The 20264-nt window shown below is 39.8% G+C and overlaps 1 protein-coding gene across 2 annotated transcripts; it reads left to right on the top strand.

Annotated features, from left to right (window-relative positions):
- The first annotated feature begins 202 nt into the window (after positions 1-202).
- SKA1 (spindle and kinetochore associated complex subunit 1) lies at positions 203-19944 on the top strand. 2 transcript variants are annotated; one of them, XM_060120904.1, is made up of 7 exons: positions 203-328; positions 4124-4222; positions 6891-7015; positions 9142-9239; positions 12700-12837; positions 17033-17202; positions 18047-19944. In XM_060120904.1, exons 2-7 carry the CDS (start codon positions 4135-4137, stop codon positions 18193-18195), a joined length of 768 nt encoding a protein of 255 aa, XP_059976887.1. In that variant the 5' UTR covers positions 203-328; positions 4124-4134; the 3' UTR covers positions 18196-19944. The 2 variants fall into 2 exon arrangements, with proteins under 2 accessions (XP_059976887.1, XP_059976886.1); XM_060120903.1 differs by lacking the exon at positions 203-328 and adding an exon at positions 3305-3487.
- Positions 19945-20264: the final 320 nt, after the last annotated feature.

Genomic DNA, 20264 nt, shown 5'->3' with positions numbered 1-20264 from the left:
ATCTCTGATGCTTTGAGCCGGATGTGATCTCAGAAGTGGTTCCTTTCTCAAGTTCACAGAGCCGGTTAATGACTGAGCTGGGACTATGAAAAGGTCTCCTGATGGTTTTGTTTTGCATCTTCCTCTGTCTTACTATTGGGTGGAATTTTTAGATGAGAGAGAGGGGGAAGTTTTCTTGCTGGGGACTTTCCTTTCCTGCCTCTAATCACATTACATGCCTCTGGGCCTTTGTTAAGAGCAGCCTTCTGGCACAGAAATTGCGGCTTGACTATAAAACTAAAAAATTATACATAAGATAAAGACTCAAGAAAGACCACTGGGGGAAAGGGTAAGTGTTTTTCTGTTTCCTCTCCTCTCTGGTTTAAAAAAACTCCCCTATAAATCGTTTTAGGGTATGAAACATTGTAAAAGTGACAAGTTTTGATTTTCTGGGATGACCTCAGCTGCTATGACAGCTAATGAGAATTGAGAAATAGTCCCCGTGGGATCTGTATTACAAGTACATGCTTTGGATTTTGATTTTTTCATCTAGAAAATGGCTTTTAAAAACAAGGCAACAGGGAATTCCCTGGTGGTCCAGAGGTTTGGACTTGGTGCTTTTGTTGCCGTGGCCTGGGTTCAATCCTTGGTTGGGGAACTAGGATCCTGCAAGCCACGCAGGGCAGAAATAAATAAATAAATAAATAAATAAATAAAACAAGCTAAAGGAGAGTATTTTAATAGGTAAATGTAAAAACATAATCTGCCTGGATGTTATAACTCCTTAAAAGGTCAGACTTATCCTGTGTGATCAGTGAGGCATCTCAGAAAGGAAGACCCATCAGCGCTAGAGAGCTATGAACCTGTCCCAAAACTTATTGGACCCACTGGTCACTAGTCATCGGTCAAAACCAGAGGAATAAATATTTCCCAAGTTGCCTAGAAATGCAGAGGCCTGTTGCTTAACGAGATCTTTGATCTCTAGTCTACAGTGACAGTTTAGGGACATCCAGAGGTTAAGCTCGACATTTAGCTGCAAGAGAAAGACAAAGAGAAGTACAAAAAGTATGAATAAAGTCTTTTCTGTCAAAGTCAATTGGGTATCAAAAACTTCAAATTTATAGGTAATCTAAAATTGCTCATGTTGTGATATGTCATGAGGGAATTAAATGATGATGGAAGTCTATAGGTCCAGAAACACAAAACATGGGAGCAAATGACCCCTTTCTCCTGGGGAGGCAGCAGAGCATCATGGTAAAGAAGACAGTTCTGAGGTCAGGGATCCACTTTGCCATTTATTGACTTGGGCTCATAATTAAGTTACTTAATTATAAGCCTCAGTTTCCTCATCTGTAAAGTGCAGATCATAATTTAAGTATTCATAAATTTATTACAAAGGTTAAACAGGATAATTTATGTAAAATGCCTGAATTAGAATAAGTACCCAATAAATGTTAATTGATGTTATTGTTATTACTATTTTTCTCTGAAGACTAGGGTTCACATTACTTTTGCTCATATATCTTACAAGGAACAGTCCAGCAATTTCTTACATCTTGCTCTTTTCATTTTTTTCCCTCTCGTCACATGACTGTCCAGAGGTACTTCAACAGGAAAGGGAAGATAGGTGCAGGTCAGGACATTGCTATCCTGGAAGAAATAAATTATTGAGATTCCAAACACAAATAACTTTCTCTCAACCAACCATCTCAGCTTGAAAAAGAATGAAAAATAAATCTTCTTGACATAATGAAAGAAATGGAGATGAGAATGGATGAATATATAAAGGATTTAGAACTTGACAATATCAGTATCATAAGTAAAATCCTTCTCAGAACACTATGGAAGTGAATAGTGAATTGTAGCAATGGTTCTGGAATTTTTCCAAGGAATTATATCAGCAATACAATCATTCCAATGCAGAATAGCTCTCTTTCCTACTTGTAATTTGTGGATGACAATGGAACATAGCTTCTCTATGGAAAGAGATGGGATACCAATAAATTTTAATTCCCCATAACATAATTTCTGTGAGGCAAGTTGTCTCCTTCACCTTGAATGAGTCATAACCCTGAAGAAGACAGGTTTTTGTTTTGTTTTTACTTCTCCCTGTCCCCTTTGTCTCATAAAAGCAGCTAGATTTTCCTGAGAAACTACCTGTGTCCTACTCTCAGACTTTGTGTTTTGGGTAGGGCTGTCCTGGCTTCCAGCTCCAGGCTACCTAGCGAATCAGACCATTTCACCCCTCCAAATTAGACTGATTGATTCAGAGTGGGCAGATGACCCAAGTCAGGCTGTTGAGATTCCATCCTGGGGTTTTTGCTAGATCTCTTAGGAAAGCAAGAACTGCTAACCATTGAGGTATAAGTCTGGAGGTACCAGAGGTCACCATAGGGAAAAGGCCGCCTGAGAAGGGAACCAACAGGGAGGAACGCATAACTGAGAGATGGGGATGGCTTCCTAATAGTATTCTTGAGTACCTGGGTTCAGCTGTAACTGAACACACACACACACACACACACTTTACAGTTTTATACGCCATATAAAGTCTTTTTCCTTGCTTAAGTCAGTTTGGATAGAGTTTCTGTCATTGCAGCTGAAGAAGTCCTGCCAAGTAAACCAGTCCCAGAAGGAAATAAGAAGTAGGCAGTGATCCAACTGCTCATTTCTGTATTTTTTCCACATTTCCCCCCTCTCGTCTTGTATTCAGTGCCTTTACGCTCTCTTCTTCTTGTTTATTTTCTCATGGGAAGTAATCTGATAATGTTTGTCCTTGATGCTGCAGGGTGAATTTCTGTTATTATGTTATTTTTCATAGAATGTTGACATTTTAAGCCTTACATTTAGTCCTACAATGAAAGGCTTCGTTCCTGCTAAAAGAATTTAGCTCTAAATAAGTAGGCCTGTTGCAATTAAAAGAGATTTAAGAAATGTATCAACCAAATAACAATGTGTAAATATTGCTTGGATTCTAATTCAAACAAATCAACACTTACAGAGTGTCTGAATTTACTGATTTGAGGTACGGCTTAAGCACTGGAATTTGTAAACGCTGCCCTGGTGATTCTAATGTGTAGCCAACTTGGAGACCCAGTTTAAGCTCGCGATTTGATCCCCCGAGCGCTCGGCCCTGGCTGCTGGACGATCAGGATTGGGTGACCGACTGAAATCACCCGTTACGGCACGGAGTAGGAGGGGCATTTGTCGCGGCAGCCTTTCGCGCCCGAGCCAACCCAGCCCCGCCTTTTCCCCGGCCCGGCCCCGCACCACTGCCCCGCCCCTGGCCCCGCTCAGCTGCGGCCCTGGGTAAACCTGGAAACGCAGGAGGCCTCTAAGCAGTGTTCCGCGAGCGCTGATGTGCGCTTGCGCGATACCAAGACCCGGCGGGCAGTTTGAATTTCACTCCCGGAGCCGGGTCTCGCCATCCTGGGCTTCCGGTGGAGACTGGAGGGGTCTTCTCGCCTCGCGACCGCACTGAGTGGGCCCTTTGCTCCTGGATCCGCATAAGGTTGGAGTCTGGTGTTGAGGATCCCGCCTTCGGAAGCGGGCGGAAGGCATTGCTTGGGCGGGGTGGGGGGCTCGGGGCGGTGCCGCGTAGGGCGGAAGAGAGGGCTTGACCTTGCTTCGCCCGGTTAGCCGGGGTGGATGCTTTAGACCTCATAAAACCTCGGAGTGAATAGTACCTGATTTCTTTCCTCCCTTCCCTCCACCTCCTTACCGACCCCAAATAGTAAAGCCCCAAACCCAACAGCATGGGAGAAATGCTTACCTGGACCCGTTTCTTTGAACTTACTGTGTTTTTCCTTAAAATTCTTGGGTCTTTAAGTTTTCAAAGAAAATGCCAATGTTGTCTTTATGTGTAAGTAAAGGCATTTGTCCCCTTAAATCTATAAGGAAATGACACAGGCTTATCCCCTGTACCCTGGTTTGGGATGCATTAACTACAGAAAGCTCTAAGACAAGTCAGTGCTGGACTTTGGACAGAAACTGAATTTTGTAGAATTGAAAGATATTTCTCTTGAGTTTTTGTACTTTCTTTTCAGGGAGATGTGACTTACTGGGTGTTTACCATTCTTGGATTTTGAAAGTGAATATAAATTTGTCTGGCTTCCCTTTTTTTATAAATGTATATCTTTTTCTTCAGAGGCTTAAAGGATGGCCTCCTCGGATCTGGAACAATTATGCTCTCATATTAATGAAAAGATTGGCAATATTAAAAAAACTCTGTCATTAAGAAATTGTGGTAAGTAAAACAGATTCCACTGACTTTGTACATACAAAATGCATTATGATTATTGTCCCACTTTGATATCTTATGCCTGGTTAAGTGAATGTATCTTAGAAAGGTAATTTTAAGTTTTGAATGGTGATTCTTAAAACAGTCTGCCCTCAGTATTTTGAATATTGCAGAGGATACTAAAATGTAAGTTACATTGAACAATGAACTAGCTATTAATTATATTTATTTACTTATGTTTTTCTGAGACACACAAGGCAGAATAGTAAGATTTGAAGGTTATTTAATGTTCCTAGTTCTAGAGCTAAGTAGAGATACTAAAAGACAAGGAAAAAACCAGAAGTGGAAAAGATCCACAGAGATAGAAGTAGCCCGTAACCCATCTTACAGACTGCTTTGGAGGAAGCTGATCAATATATATCACTAGGAAACAACTAATTGAAAATGAAGTTAATTTTTTGAACATCCAGAAACTTGTAAATTGTAACCATCTTCCAAGATATTTTGAAGTGCTGAAAGTGGATGATGCAATGTAAGTGCAGAGAAGTAGGAGATCCTTGTGAAGTCTGGAAAAATATTGTTTACAAAAATGATGTACTTCCCAGCCGTATCTAGGAAAGCTAAAGATTTATTGATAGGTGGAATTCCATCTGCTGGGAAGATCCTGCTGAACTTTTATTGTAGTTTGTATTATGAATTGATAATTTAAAAAAATTCAAATATGAACTTATACTGTTGGAATGTCCCTTCAAATTATACATGTCCTTCTGAGACTTTGATATTCTCCGTCTCTTGTTGGGAACCACTGATAAAGAGCCTCATCCATTTTACAGTTGGTGGCTGACATATTCTGTAGAAAGTTAAAGCTGAAGGGACTGTGGGTTCATCTTCTCAAGCCCCCTGGTCTCGCACATGAGGAAACTGAGGCTCAGAAGTCAGGTGACTTGCCCCGGTCCCCCAGCTCATGGGTAGTCAGTTGGAACTACAGGTTTGTGTCCCGATTCCCAGTGTAGTACTTGTCTACTTCTATGCCACTTTTATTGAATAATCTGAAAAAGGACATTTAGGTTTTTAATAAGTAGTCTTCTTTAGATTCTCTTTCTGAGGGCATGATTACTATTGGAAAAATATAATTTAGTGATCTGTTAACGATCAAACCTTGAATTCAAATGACCCCATCAAAGCATGAAGCCTGGATGAAGCAGTCTGACCTGTTAGATAACTACACACTGGGTAACCATCATTTGTACGTGGAGAGAACAATTTGTCTGTTTGGTTCCATGGCCTATTTAGGAAAGCCTAGTAATTTGTTTGCCACTTTGGCTGCTGTAATTTACTAGATCACTACTATCAAAAGTAGTGAATTTATTTTACTATAAATCAGCAAACAAGGCCCTAAAATTTAGATGATGAAGTTATTTGAGATACCAGTATATCCAGCTAGTTGTTTTACCCCCTGCAATTAATCTCAGCAGAGACATCAATACTCTAATTTACTTGTTAATTTCTTTTAGTTGTTATGAACCTATTGTCAAATGCAATTTGCATTGCTTTATTAGATTACGTCGATTAATAATAGTTTGCCTTTACTGAGTGCTTTACTAGGTTCCAAGCACAGTGCTCACCCATCTTATATGTACTTTCCTACTTCCCAGTAACCCTCTGAGGGCAGGTACTGGTGTCTCTGACTTCAGGCCTGGAGGCTTTAGCCATTTCACTCTACTGCATCCGTAATCTGTAGATGTGGTCACAGGATGTTTTCAGTTATGTGTATTTCATGATTTGGTTGCTAGAAGTGAAGATGGAAAGATTTGATTGTGAGGATAGTTTTCCTTTTTGTGCTTTTGATCTGCCCTTAAAAATTCTTTTTTTTACTACTTCTCTTATTTCTAGGGCGGAGAGGACTCTGGTTTTCCCATCGTCGTATCTAGGAAGCTAGAGAGAGGGATTAGGAGGTGGGGTTGGGAATTTGAGAGCAGGCTACTCTCCGCCTCCTCCCACCCATTCTTGCAGGCCAGTCCAAACATAAGCTTATCTTCCTGGCCAGTGATTAGAATTTTTCAGGTTTACACATTCACTGAAGATATAGCCCATGAAGAGGGATCCTGGCCTCATTAGGGATTCTCACTTTCAGCATCCTGTCCTTTGAAGTCCCAAAGCCTTGGCTCTTATCCCCATTAAAACCAAATATATTAGGTTGCTGAGAGTGACAGCCTCCTCTCTCCAGCATTCCTCTGTACCTCATCCCCCACCCCACCACTATTAGGGCTGCTGCAGCATCAGCTGACACGTACTGCCTGGTCTGTGGTTCGCTCTTCATGTGGAAGCCCTTGGTGATTTACCTTTTTCTCATAAGAGCTCGATTATGCATGTAAAGGGGTGTGTATTTTATCTAGCATTTCTAGGTGTTTTATTAGTGGAACAGTTCTCCAGAAGCAAAAGATTCAGGGGATACAGTGTAATTATCTCTCCCTTCCTTTTTTTTCATATTACTTAGAAATGAGTTCTTAAGATTCTCCATAGAGACAGTTCCTAGGGGCTGAAACAATAGTTCTTTCTCAACCCTCAGTGTCTCTTTAAGGTAGAGCTCTGTCCCAAGGGTTCAGTTGGATACATGTATGTTTTTTGCTTTTCTATACATTTTATTTTCCATTTTATCTTTGTTTATTAATAGGGCAAGAACCTACCTTGAAGACTATATTAAATAAAATAGGAGATGAGATCATTGTAGTAAATGAACTTCTAAATAAATTGGAATTGGAAATTCAGTATCAAGAACAAACCAACAGTTCACTCAAGGTAATGGTTTTCTAGTGAAAAAAACAAAATAAAAAGGCAATAGATACAGACTCCCTAATCACCAGGGAATTCTTAAGGGTTCTTTAAGTTTATAATGTTCTTAGCTTTGTAAGTTATTATTAACGGTAAAGAGTGCCATTTGCATTTTATTTTCCCAGTATAAAGGACTCCAGAGTTCCAGATGTGTTTCTTCCTCCATGCTGGTAGCCAGTCTATTTACTAAAAAGGAATATGTCCTAAATAATTCTTTTTTTCTTTTTTTTTTGGCTGTGTTCGGTCTTTGTTGTGGTGCGTAGGCTTTGTCTAGTTGCGGCAAGCGGGGGCTACTCTTCCTTACAGTGCGCAGGCTTCTCATTGCGGTGGCTTCTCTTGTTGTGGAGCACGGGCTCTAGGCGTGCGGGCTTCAGTAGTTGCAGCACGAGTGCTCATTAGTTGCGGCACGCAGGTCCTAGAGCATGCGGACTTCAGTAGTTGCGACGCGTGGGCTCAGTAGTTACAGCGCATGGGCTTAGTTGCTCCGTGGCATGTGGGATCTTCCCAGACCAGAAATTGAACCCATGTCCCCTGCATTGGCAGGCAGATTCTCAACCACTGCGCCACCAGAGAAGTCTCTCCTAAATAATTCTTGGTAGGTTTAATTTAAATAAATGATCTCCTGGGAGTGTGGTGTAGGAGGAATGCCTGCCCTGGGGTTTGGAGATGTGGATTCTCACCCTGGCTCCCCGAAGCACCTTCTACCACCCTGAGAAGGTCATTTTTCCTCTTGGGGTTTCAGTGTCCTCACTTGAAAAATAATGGGTCATACTGAACTATTTCTTGGGTCCCTTCTATTCTGCGTTTCTCTGTTTCTCTAGAATATAGTATAAGGATTCTCAAGCAAAGAAAAACTTGAGCCTCATTCACATACACATTTTATTCTAAATAAGCCTTCACCTAATCAAAGTGATAGTGTACTTTCTGATGGGATGGGAAACTATTCAATCTGTACCATAATTACCTCATGCTCTTAGAGCCATTGATATGGTCAAGGTGGCCTCTCTGGTCCTTTTTAAGCCTTATAATCTTCAATGTCTGTAAAGATTTTTCAGCTCTGGGACTGGGCATGATTGTGCCTATCCTACTATCAGTTGAAATGAAATTAGTATCTCTGAACATCATTCATCTCTTTAAAAGAAAGATGTTATACAAATTCAAAACAGAAACCAATAATGGTTTCACTTCTACCCTGCCCAAGAATGCCCAGGGTTAGGTGTGGGTTTCGAGAATGTTCAACTCAGGATTAAAGACTATTTGGAATTTTTGTTTACATTATGATTGAAAATCAGATGACGGGAATCCGAAGGTACAGAGTATTTTTCTTATTAAATTTGCGTGAGTTCATAACCTCAAGTTCTAGAGAAAGTTAAATAAAGACAACACAAAATGAAAGTGGTTATGATCAAGTAGGAATTTTCATTAAGCTGGAATATATGAAAGCCATTCCAAGCAGTATCTCATCGTTGCGTTCTGGGAATGCATTCTCACTCCGGTGCTGGGGAACGTTTGCTAAGTCAACAAAAGCACTTTACCAGAATGAGAAACATAAATCTTTCATATACTTTTCAGTTGCTTCCCAAGGTTAAAGTATTTTAGAAAGACATGTATGTCAACCCTGCCTGTTGTAATGTTATGCTAACAATTGTCCTCTGAAAAAATCCAGTAGAGAAAAATAATATATCGCCATACAAAATCAGCTCGAGAACCAAAGGGCTCTTTTTAAATATTGCTGTATTCAGTGCTTTTTCACCGCTCTGCGTTTTGAATACTCAGAATCATTGTGATTGTGGTACGTAGTCTTTCATGCTCTTTTTTTAAAAAATTAATTTGGCTGCGCTGGGTCTTAGTTGCAGCATGCAGCATCTTCATTGCCGCATGCGGGATCTTCGTTGCGGCATGCGGGCTCTTAATTGCGGCATGCGGGATCTAGTTCCCTGACCAGGGATCGAATCTGGGCCCACTACATTGGGAGTGCAGAGTCTTTACCACTGGACCACCAGGGAAGCCCCTTTCATGTTCTGTCTAACATGTTAAAACACACACAGGCAGGACAGATGCTTATTTGTGAGCTTTTTCTTTTTTTATTTTAGGAACTCTTTGAATGTCTTGAAGAAGATTATAAAGATGTGGAACATCTCAAAGAAAACATTCCTCCCCATTTGCCTCAAGTAACAGTAACCCAGAACTTGTAAGTATGTTTATAATTATTTTTACTATCTGGTTTTATCAAACTATTAAAACAAACACTTCAAATCTTTTTGCTTTTCTATATGCTTGCAATTTTGTTAGTGATTATCCAGGGTTTTGTTTTGTTTTGTTTTGTTACTTATACAAGAAATAGTCTTTCCCCCATCTTTACCAGTTTTCTTATCCCACAGTCTCTGGGAAAAATGTCCCCCCTCTTTCCCAAGGGTAAGTCTCCTCTAGACTGTCTTTTTCTACTTTTTCTCATTTGTTTCCCTTAGAGCAGAGTTTATCAACCTTGGCTCTATTGGCATTTTAGGTCAGATAATTCTTTTTTGTGAAAATAGCATGTTTAGTAGCATCCCTGCCCTCTTCCAACTAAATATCAGTAGCCTCCTCTATCCCCTCCCACCTCCACCCCTCCACCCAGTTGTGACAATGAAAAATGTTGCCAGACATTGCCATATGTCTTCTGCGGGGCAGAATTTCCCCTGACCCTTGAGAACCACTGCCTTAGGGTAAAACTAAACTTAATGAGCTTCCCATCTTAAAAACAGCTCACGGAACAAAAACTTAGCTCTATTTTTACCCTCAAAGTACTGTCCTACCTCTGTCTGTTCACTGCCAGTGTATGTTCGTGCCTGCCCTTTTCCTGAAGCCCCTAAAACCTAGCCTTCGGCTGTTAATTACTACCATACTTATGAAAATGATTGCTTGAAGGTCACAAAGAGGTAAAAAATACCTCTTTTGCCCTGATTCTTCTCACATTTTATTTTGCTGCCCATCTTTTTGAAATTCTGTTATTTGCACTGCCACTGTGCTTTCTTAGTTGTCATCCTACATCTTCGACTAGGCTGCCTTCTTTTTCTCTGCCCTCTTTTAAATTACAAGTGTGTCCTAAAGCTCTGTTTTACTCACGCTTAAACTTAACACCATTATTAATGCTCTCGAATGTCCAACTCTGGCCTTGACATGGCATCTAGTTCTGTTTTAATCGCTTGCTGGGAATCTCATGAATGAGCTGTTCTCTCCTCCAGCTTTGCGTGTCTAAGACTAAACTGTCTCCTTGTTACCCACCCATCACCTAGACAGGAACTCGGCATCTTCAACCTGTCTCTCTGTCTCGTAGCCCCAGCCGTCCATTCGGCCTCTGCGGGGTTTTGTCTGTCCCTGCCCTCCCTCTGATTGCCTGGCTCCACGAGATCTTCCGTCATCTTTTGTCTTCATGATTGGGGAGCTCCTGTGTTTTGTCTTTCCAGTATGTCTCCACTCCCATCTCTCCAGTCCTCTGCCCAAAACTGTATTTCTTTTTTTCTTTAACTTTATTGAAGTATAGTTGATTTACAAAATTGTATTTCTAAAAGGGGGCTCCAAGTATGTAAAAACATTCCATGGCTAACTTAACTTTTTAACTTTCGAATGTATCGTATATACAGAAAAGTAATTAGTGTAAATTAAAGTAATTAGTGTAAATTAAAGAAGCATGGTAAACATCAGCGTATCCACCAGTCAGATTAAGAAATAGGACACTCCAGTACCTACAGCACTTTTTCTATTGCAGACCCTCCCTCTATCAAAGAGGTAATCATCCTGGAGTTTATGATAATCACAGTTTTGCGTATGTGTTTACACAAACAACATACTGCTTAAGTTTGAAAACTGAAAGGAAGGCACGAACCTTGCTGTGTAGGAAAAGAGCCATGTTGCTGCTGATAGTTGAAGGTCTCCAGGAACAGATAAGCTCAACAGAGTCCCTTGTATGTCAGGATACCTTGGAATTTCACTCCAAGAAGAGAAAATTAGTGGGCAAGGTCATGAATAAATGCTAGGAACAGAGGTCATCATAGGATATCTGCCAGGGTTGTTGGGCTGGACATTGGCTCCCCAGCAGGAATATGGCCCGAGGAATAGGAGGAATTTTCTTCTAAACTCACTATGGCCTAGCATCAACTTTTAGGGCCAGGCCACAGCAGAACCTTTCTATAGGTAGAAATGGTTATTTTCAGTTGATACACACAGCAGGGCCTAAAGATAAGCAAGTACAGGTAAGAATCAGCCAGGCTTACCGTGGAGTCTCAGGTTAGGATTCATGTAAGGATCGTGCTACCATAACATTGGGCATCTTCTTCTTGACAACCCACCACATGGCCGTATCCTCATCACACCACCTCAGTCAGGCCTGGTTGCTCTCTGTGTCTGGTACTCAGCTGTCATCTTGGGATCTCACTTCCCTGTCTTTCCTGGAATTCCCTTCCCTTGCTCCTGGGTTGGATCTTCTCTTTCCTGTATTCCATCTCCATTTATCGCTTGACTTGCTGCTGGCAACAGGGCTCCATTCCTTCCTTGGCAGCTAAACAACCTAAAGATACAGCCTATTTGTAGACTCTATTTGCTTGTGGGTAGGAGCTATATTAGGCTTCTCATTGACTCCAGAAATTGGACAGGACTGAGCCAAGGGTGACCCATGCTCATTGCTGGCAACTAAAATGAGTCTGTAGCAGGCAGGATTGATATAGTAAGTCCTTACTTACGAACCTTCAAGTTGCAAACTTTCAAAGATGTGAACATGCTTTCGCATGTCCAGTCATGTTAGTTAGTTCATGTGTCTGGCGTACGTTGCCACATGTGTGCATTGTCACATGTGTGCATCCTCTACAAGTGGTTGTGCTTTTGTGTACTTTGCTGTACAGTATTGTATAGAGTACAGTAGTACAGTATCTTTATTTCAAGCCCGGGATATCCAGAAACAGGAGTAAAAGCAGTGGTGATGTAGCTGGTACTGCTAAGAAGCGTCAGCTGTTGTACTGCACGACTGTACTTTTCAAGGCACTGTACTGTAAGATTAAAAATGTTTTCTTTATTTTTTGTGTGTGTTTTTTAGGTATTATCTGTGTGAAAAGTATATAAACCTATTACAGCACAGTACTATATAGCTGATTGTGTTAGTTGGGTACCTAGGCTAACTTGTTGGACTTAGGAACAAATTGGACTTAGGAACGCACTCTTGAAACGGAACTCATCTGTATGTAAGGGACTTACTGTACTAGCAACCAATGGGATAAATTAGAAAGATAGAAATATAAGGTGATTGATGTTTCCATGTCCAGAAATAGGGAAGTCAGGAAGAAAAGCCATTTAGAAGTTAAATTCAACTTTACGCATATTGACTTTGAGGAACCAGTGGGGTAACTGATGAAGATGTTTGGCACATGTTCTACTTACACCATGTTTTGAGTGTGTAAACAACAATTATATTACTGAAGATTTAGGGACTTGCTTTTTTAACATTCTCACTATTCAGATCTTCATGAGCATTAGGGGTAGGGATAGAAAAAAAGGTTGGCTATAAACTTATAACAAGATGAATCATGTGTTTGATACTGATCATTTTCAGTTGCAAAGCTTTCTGGTATGCTGCAGAATTCTGACGATTACCTGTACATCTGTGCATCTCTATTCTGTAGTGTTAATGGATCAGATCTTGACCCTGAAGAACCCGTCAAAGTTGAAGAAGCTGCACCCACAAAGAAGCCCTCCAAAGAACAAAAAAATGTTAAAGAAATGCCATTTGTAACTTCTGATGAGTTTAGTGGCATTCCTGCGTAAGTATTTAAGATAAATTTTAAGATAAATTCAACTCTTTAATAATCAACATACATGTTGATAAGTATAAGCCTTGATTATATTAATTGTAACATGCTGTGTTCCAACATCGATCTTTTCTAAAATAGTTTTACATTGTACTGTGAAAATGCAGGAAATCTTTTGCTGAAGATGTTTAAAACTATGTTTTTTGGGATTCCCTGGTGGCACAGTGGTTGAGAGTCCGCCTGCCAATGCAGGGGACACGGGTTCGTGCCCCGGTCCAGGAAGATCCCACATGCCGTGGAGCGGCTGGGCCCGTGAGCCATGGCCACTGAGCCTGTGCGTCCGGAGCCTGTGCTCCACAATGGGAGAGGCCACAACAGTGAGAGGCCCGCGTACCGCAAAAAAAAAAAACACCTATGTTTTTTGTTTAGTTGTAAAACCTTTTCATAGAGAGATCTAGAGATGGATCAATTTGTTGTTGAGTCCTCTCAGGGTCATTTTATGATACAGATTTATCCAGTTACATTTCGGAAGTAGCTTCAGTTTTGCTGCAATTTTAAGGAAAGTGAGTGTGTTGTATAGGTTTGAGAATTAGAACAGAGAGTGCTGTGTTTGTTCGGTTTCCATTTGTCCATTAACTTATGCCACACACTTGTTTGAGTCTGTGCTGAGGAAAAGAATACAGGGTGAATAAGACAAGATGCCTCCCCTGAGAGAGGGCTCCTTTGCTCTTCACAGATGACATGGGGAACCAATTATGGAAATACGTGTTTTTAAACTCTCATAATTCCAGGGCTTTACTTAACTTCTGGCTTTATATTATTACATTCCTTGTTACTTTCTTATACAAATAATGCACGTTGTTAGAAAATGTTTGTTGTTAGAAGATAACTCATCTGTAATTCCACCACTCAGACAAGAGAGAGTATTTCCTTCTATATTTTAACTTCACCTACATAACAAGTTGTTTCTGATTGTCATTACAACAATGTAGTTATTCTGTGAATATAGTTTACTTAGTTTTTTTTAATCATGAGCATTTTTCCATCATTAACTATCATGGAAAACTTGGATTTTAATAGTTGTATAATAGTTATTAAGTATAAAAGTTATTCTATAAAAGTTATTAAGTATTTGGATTGATTGCATTGTTATGAAGAATGGTGCAATGAAGTTTCTTTTGGACAAGTCTATTTTATAATTCCTTATTTCCTTGAGATGGTGTCCTAGGAGGAGAATCCCTGGGGCAAAGGGCATGATTATTTTACTTGTCTGAGAGTTGTCCATCTGGATTTTGTTGTTTGTTTTTTAATTAATAGACTTTATTTGTTAGAACAGTTTTAGGTTTATAGAAAAATTGAGCAGATAGTACATTGTTCTCATACCTGAAAACAGTTTCCTCTATTACTAACATCTTGCATTAGTGTGGTACATTTGTTATCATTGATAAACCAGTCTAGATACTATTAACTAGATATTAACTAAAGTCTGTAGTTTATATTGGGCTTCACTCTTTGTGTTGTACAGTCTATGGATTTTGACAAATGCGTAATGTCATGTGTCCACCATGATAAGAATAGTTTCACTGCCCTAAAACTACCCTATATGCCACCCTTTCATCTCTCCCCGCTGAGCCCCTGGCAGCCAGTGATCTTCTTACTGTCTCTATAGTTTCCCTTTTCCTGGGTGTCATATAGTTGGAGTCATACACTGTAGCCTTAGTAATATGCATTTAAGGTTCCCCTCATGTCTTCTCATGGCCTGATAGCTCATTTCTTTTTATCACTGACTAATATTACATCGTGTAGATGTAGCACAGTTTGTTTATTCATTCATCTGTTGAGCAACATTTTGGTTACTTCCAGTTTGGGGCAATTATGACTGAAGCTGCTGTGAACATTCACGTGCAGGTTTTTGTGTGGACATGTTTTCACCTCACTTGGGTCAACACCTAGGAGTATGATGGCTGGATCCTATGGTAAAACTGTTTAACTTTGTAAGAAGCTGTCCAACTGTCTCCCATAGTGGCTGTACCATTTTGCATTCCCAGCAGAATGAGAGTTCCTGTTGTTCCCCATACTCCGCTGTATTTAGTTTTGTCAGTTTTTTTCTATTAGCTATTCTAGTAAGTATAATGTACCTGATTGCTTTACTTTTCAGTTTCCTGATGACATAGGATGTTGACCATCTCTTCATATGCATAGTAGCCACTTGAAAAATATCTGGCAGTTTCACTGTTCTGAGACTAGGAATGAGGCTGACAATTCTCTTTAGTTTTTTTGTTTGTTTGTTTGATTTGGTCACTTGGTCCTCTCCTTTATTGACAGCTTTATTGTCGCTGAAATTCTGTTTGATGCTATTCGGTTTTTTAAATTGTCGTTGTTATTGTTGTTGCTCATCGGCTGAGCTAAAGGGAAGAACAAATGGCTGTGAGAACATTGGAATAGAAGGGTCTTCAGAAAATGCTTCCTTGAAGGAAGGATATTAGAATAGTCATGGTAGAGTATTCTTTTTTTTTTTTTTTTTTTTTTGCGGTATGCGGGCCTCTCACTGCTGTGGCCTCTCCCGTTGTAGAGCACAGGCTCCGGACGCGCAGGCTCAGCGGCCATGGCTCACGGGCCCAGCCGCTCCGTGGCATGTGGGATCTTCCCGGACCGGGGCACGAACCGGTGTCCTCTGCATCGGCAGGCGGACTCCCAACCACTGCACCACCAGGGAAGCCCTAGAGTATTCATTTTTAAACTAAGGAGTTATTTAACGAATGAGAGAAGTTAGAAGATTAGGATAAGGAAGAATGTGTTCCAAGCATAGGACTTTATTTATCTTTAAAAAGTTAATACAGGGTTTCCCTGGCGGCGCAGTGGTTGAGAGTCCGCCTGCTGATGCAGGGGACACGGGTTCGTGCCCCGGTCCGGGAAGATCCCACATGCCGCGGAGTGGCTGGGCCCGTGAGCCATGGCCGCTGAGCCTGCGCGTCCGGAACCTGTGCTCCGCAACGGGAGAGGCCACAGCAGGGAGAGGCCCGCGTAACGCAAAAAACAAACAAAGAAACAAAACAACAACAAAAAAAGTTAATACTGAGATGGAATTAAAGTAGAAAACATTGGAACTTGTTTTGAGGAAATTAGGAAATAGTTCACATGATTTAAAGGAATTACATTGTGTTGAGCTGTGGCATCAACTGTGGAAATTGTGGTTAGAAAAATGAGTGGTGAAAATGAATCTAGAAAGGAAGGGAGTAATGAAAATGAATGGGTTTTGGTCAATATGAACATTTTCCTTTAAACATATTTATATATTATTTTATCTTAAGGAAGTTTCGATTAGAAAACTGCCCCTTTGAATAGAGGCAAAGGACAGAGTTTAACATAATGAATCCATGATTTATTGAAGGGAAAAATTGAAGCAGATCATGAAAATTTTGTTTTTGGTCTGTACAGACCACTCAGAATCAAGGGTCTCCTATTCTTATATTCTAAGACCCTGATGACTGGGAGGATGGGCAGGAGGGAAATTGGATTGGAAGAGTGGGCTTTAGCGTGAAAGAGACAATGCTTAAGGGCATTTGAGTTCAGAATGAATAGTGAGCTGTCCGTGGAGGCTGCCTGTAGTTCTCCTCTGCCGGCCAACTGTGCAGCTTAACTTCTGGGCCCTTTTGTCCCTTTGCAGCCCCTGTACCATCAGTTCTTCTTCGTCTCGATCAGCATGGTCATCTTTGTTGTCACATTTGTCATCCTTCATCTCCTCTTCCCCCTCTTCCTCCTCCTTTTTTCTTTTTCTCTCTGAACAGATCCATTTTTGCAGGAAACTAGAGTGGTATGAGTTATATAATTTATTAATATTTAAATTTTTCTTTCCCTTGCTCACAAACATTTAAAAATATTTAAATAAACTTCTATTTGCAATTAATCAGTCTATTTGAATCAGAGTTTGAAAACCTATTTTAAATTGTAATGTTAATTCTGTAGGTGGAGAATAGGAATTTATGTATCCAGACATAACTAGGGAAGATAAGCACTAATATATTGTGGTCTCTAATTTTTCAACGGTTGTGATGTGTCTGGTTTATTTGGAAGTTGGTATAAAATTTTTTATATAGAGTACTAATAGCTTTGCTACTGTATAAAGTCATCATATGTAAATGTTTTGCAAAGAAAACAATTGTGTATGATGATTCTTTAGAAAAATTAATCATTTTCTTTTTTACAGGTACATGAAATCACGCTTAACCTATTGTCAAATTAATGACGTTATTAAAGAAATCAACAAGGCAGTAGTTAGTAAATATAAGATCTTACATCAACCAAAAAAGTCTATGAGTTCTGTGGCCAGAAATCTCTATCACAGATTTATTGATGAAGAAACGAAGGAAACCAAAGGTAAAATGAGGGTATATATATGTGTACATGTCAACTGTTTGGAATGTAACTAAACATGAGAAACAAGATTAATTCCAGAAACTTCTAACTCTAGAGAGGTAGTTCTCAATCAGGGGCAGTTTTCCCACCAGGGAACATTTGGCCATCTTTGGAGACATTTTTAGTTGTTATAGGTGGGGTTGGAGGTGCTGCTGGCATCTAGTGAGCAGAAACCAGAGATGCAGCTGAAGTACCCTATAATGCGCAAGACAGCCCTGACAAAATGAATTATCAGCCTAAAATGTCTGTAGTGCCGAGGCTGAGAAATACGGCATTAGAGTCTATTATGGAATGATATCCAGTATTTTCAGAATTAGAATAGTAATGATGACGGTTGTTCATGCTTATACTGTAGCGCTTACTATGTGCCAGGTAGTGTACTAAGGGCTTTAGTCCTCACAGCATCCTTATGAGTTGTGTACTATTATTATTACTGTTTTTCAGAGTAGGCAAAGAAGGCTTAAGTTACTTGCCCGAGGTCATTCAGTTAAGTGATAAAGCTGCTGTGGGTTTCATTCTCTTAACCACTACCATATCGCGTCTTGAAAAGTGAATTGTTCAAAAGATACCAGCAGGTAGCCAGTGATATAATAAGCAGGGCTACATTTCGGAAATGCTACAGTAAACATTATGCAACTTCAGTTTAAAGAATAATTATTATTTTAGCAAGAATACCAGTTCTCACTGTGCTTGGATAATGATAGGAAAAAGTGATTAATGCCATTCATAGTCATAATGTAATACATTAAAGACTCATCTTGAAAGTTGTCCTAATAAAAATTAGCATTAATATCTTTATTTTCAGGCCATTATTTTGTAGTGGAAGCTGACATAAAGGAGTTCACAGCTTTGAAAGTTGACAAGAGATTTCACGTGATACTGAATATTTTACGACACTGCCGGAGGTTATCAGAGGTCCGAGGGGGAGGACTTACCCGATATGTTATAACATAAGGCCCTTGTGAGCTTTTGAACCAGCCAACAGTAGGGGATAGAGGCTATTCCTATAGTTTCCTTATATGTAATTTCTTTATATATAATTTCTTTAGCCGTTTCATTTTCATTTTCTTTGTTTCTTGTAAAAATAAAACTTAAAAATAAATAAAGCATGTATATTTTAAAATCTACTTCCTTACAGTAAATATTTAATCACCTACCATGTGAGCCTCTGTTCTAGGCATAAAAATGTTCATATTTAGTTTTTGTGCTTAGTGACAGTGCTGCTGACCCCAGTAAGACGGTTGCAAATGTGATAATAAAAGTCAAATTTCAAGAAGATAAGATCAAGGATATCCAGGCTCTTTGGAATTAAAGGTCATTAGTGTCTAAATTCCACTAATGATATTTCAGTCAATAGGCAAAAGCTGGATTTGGAGGCAGCCCATCCACGTGGTTATTCTGCTTTCCCATGTGTGGTGAAGGAACAGCTTACCTGAAATGCGTTCAGTGTAAATCAGTCTGTAAACATTGGCCTGTAATGAAATTGTAATAAAAGTATTTTGAGATGAAAAAGATGATAAAATAAGACGTGTAAGGTCATGGAAAATGAGTGGGTGGATTGTAAGAATTTAATGGAGTTTCTTTTGCGCACTTAGGGAGGTTGTTAGTCTATGTCTTAGTGAGCGTTCTCCAGAGAAACAGAACCAAAAGGCTGTCTATCTATCTATGTCTACCTCTATATCTATCTATCATCTATCTGTCTTTTTATCTATCTATCATCTATCTATTGACTGTCTCTTCTATCTCTATCTATCTATCTAATTCTCTCTCTCCTATCTCTTCTATCTATCTCCCCAATCTATCTATCTCTCTGCCTATCCATTCTATCTATCTATCTATCTATCTATCTACCTATCTATCTATCTATCTATCTGCCTATCTATCTATGGAGATTCATTATGAGGGATTGGCTCATGTGATCATGGAGGCTGAGAGGCCCTCAGGTCTGCTGTCCGCAAGCTTATGGATTATGGAGGCCCAGGAAAGCTGGTGATGTGATTCAGTCTGAGTGTGAAGGCCTGAGAAACAGGGGAGCCAGGCCAGAGCAGATGAGACGAGATGTTACAGCTGAGCAGTGAGGCAGGAAAAAAGAGCAAATTCCTCCTTCCTTCCTCCTCCTTTTGTTCTGTTCACGTCGTGGATGGACGAGAGGACGCCCACCCACACAGGGGAGGGTAGTCTGTTTCACTGAGTCCACTGATTCCAATGCTTATGATTTGGTTTAGCTGTACCATCTGGTTTGTAGGAAACACAAGGAATAGAGAAAAAAGTTAAATGTCATCATGAAGAAGCAATCAGACAAATCCAGATATGACATAAGTAAGGTGATGTCTTAAACACAAGTCAGTAACAGAAAATAATAAAGGGCTCCTGTTCTAGATTAAAAGACTAAGAGCTTAGTCAAATATAAACTGTGAACCTTGATTCAGTTTGAAAAAAAGATTGATGGACAATTATAGAAATTTTAATATAGGTTGTGTATTAGATGCTGTGAGAGAACTAGTATCCGTTTTCTTAGTTATGATAATAGTCATGGTTATGAAGGAGAGTATCCTTATTTTCTGCAGGTGCATCTGAGGTATTTATTTAGGGATAAAACAATATGCTTTAAAATGGCTAAGCAATATAATTGGATACATACATACACACATAGAGCGGATATGGTCAAGTGTTGTTTGATCTAGCTGATGGTTAGAACAGCATTCGTTGTATTATTCTCTCTAATTTTATGTGTTAACATTTTTTTCCTAATAAAATTTAGAATACTTGTGAAACAAATGTACTGAGTAGATATTTACATTTCATGAAAACACAGATCAGAACTTGCAGGCTGGTGACGTGAAGCTGCGAAGGAAGGATTGTGAGCCATCAGTCATGAGCTCATGTGCCCCTTCAGGCACTTGTGAACTTCAAGTTCCTGTATCCATGCTTCCCAGCACTGCTCACTGAGCCCAGGCTGGGTGTTTGAACTTGATGCGTTAGATGAAATTTCTTGAATTATGCTGGATGTAAATATTATTATG

This window comes from Lagenorhynchus albirostris, chromosome 14 (genome assembly GCF_949774975.1).
Source record: "Lagenorhynchus albirostris chromosome 14, mLagAlb1.1, whole genome shotgun sequence".
NCBI lineage: Eukaryota > Metazoa > Chordata > Mammalia > Artiodactyla > Delphinidae > Lagenorhynchus > Lagenorhynchus albirostris.
This window is presented reverse-complemented; position numbering and strand designations above follow the sequence as displayed.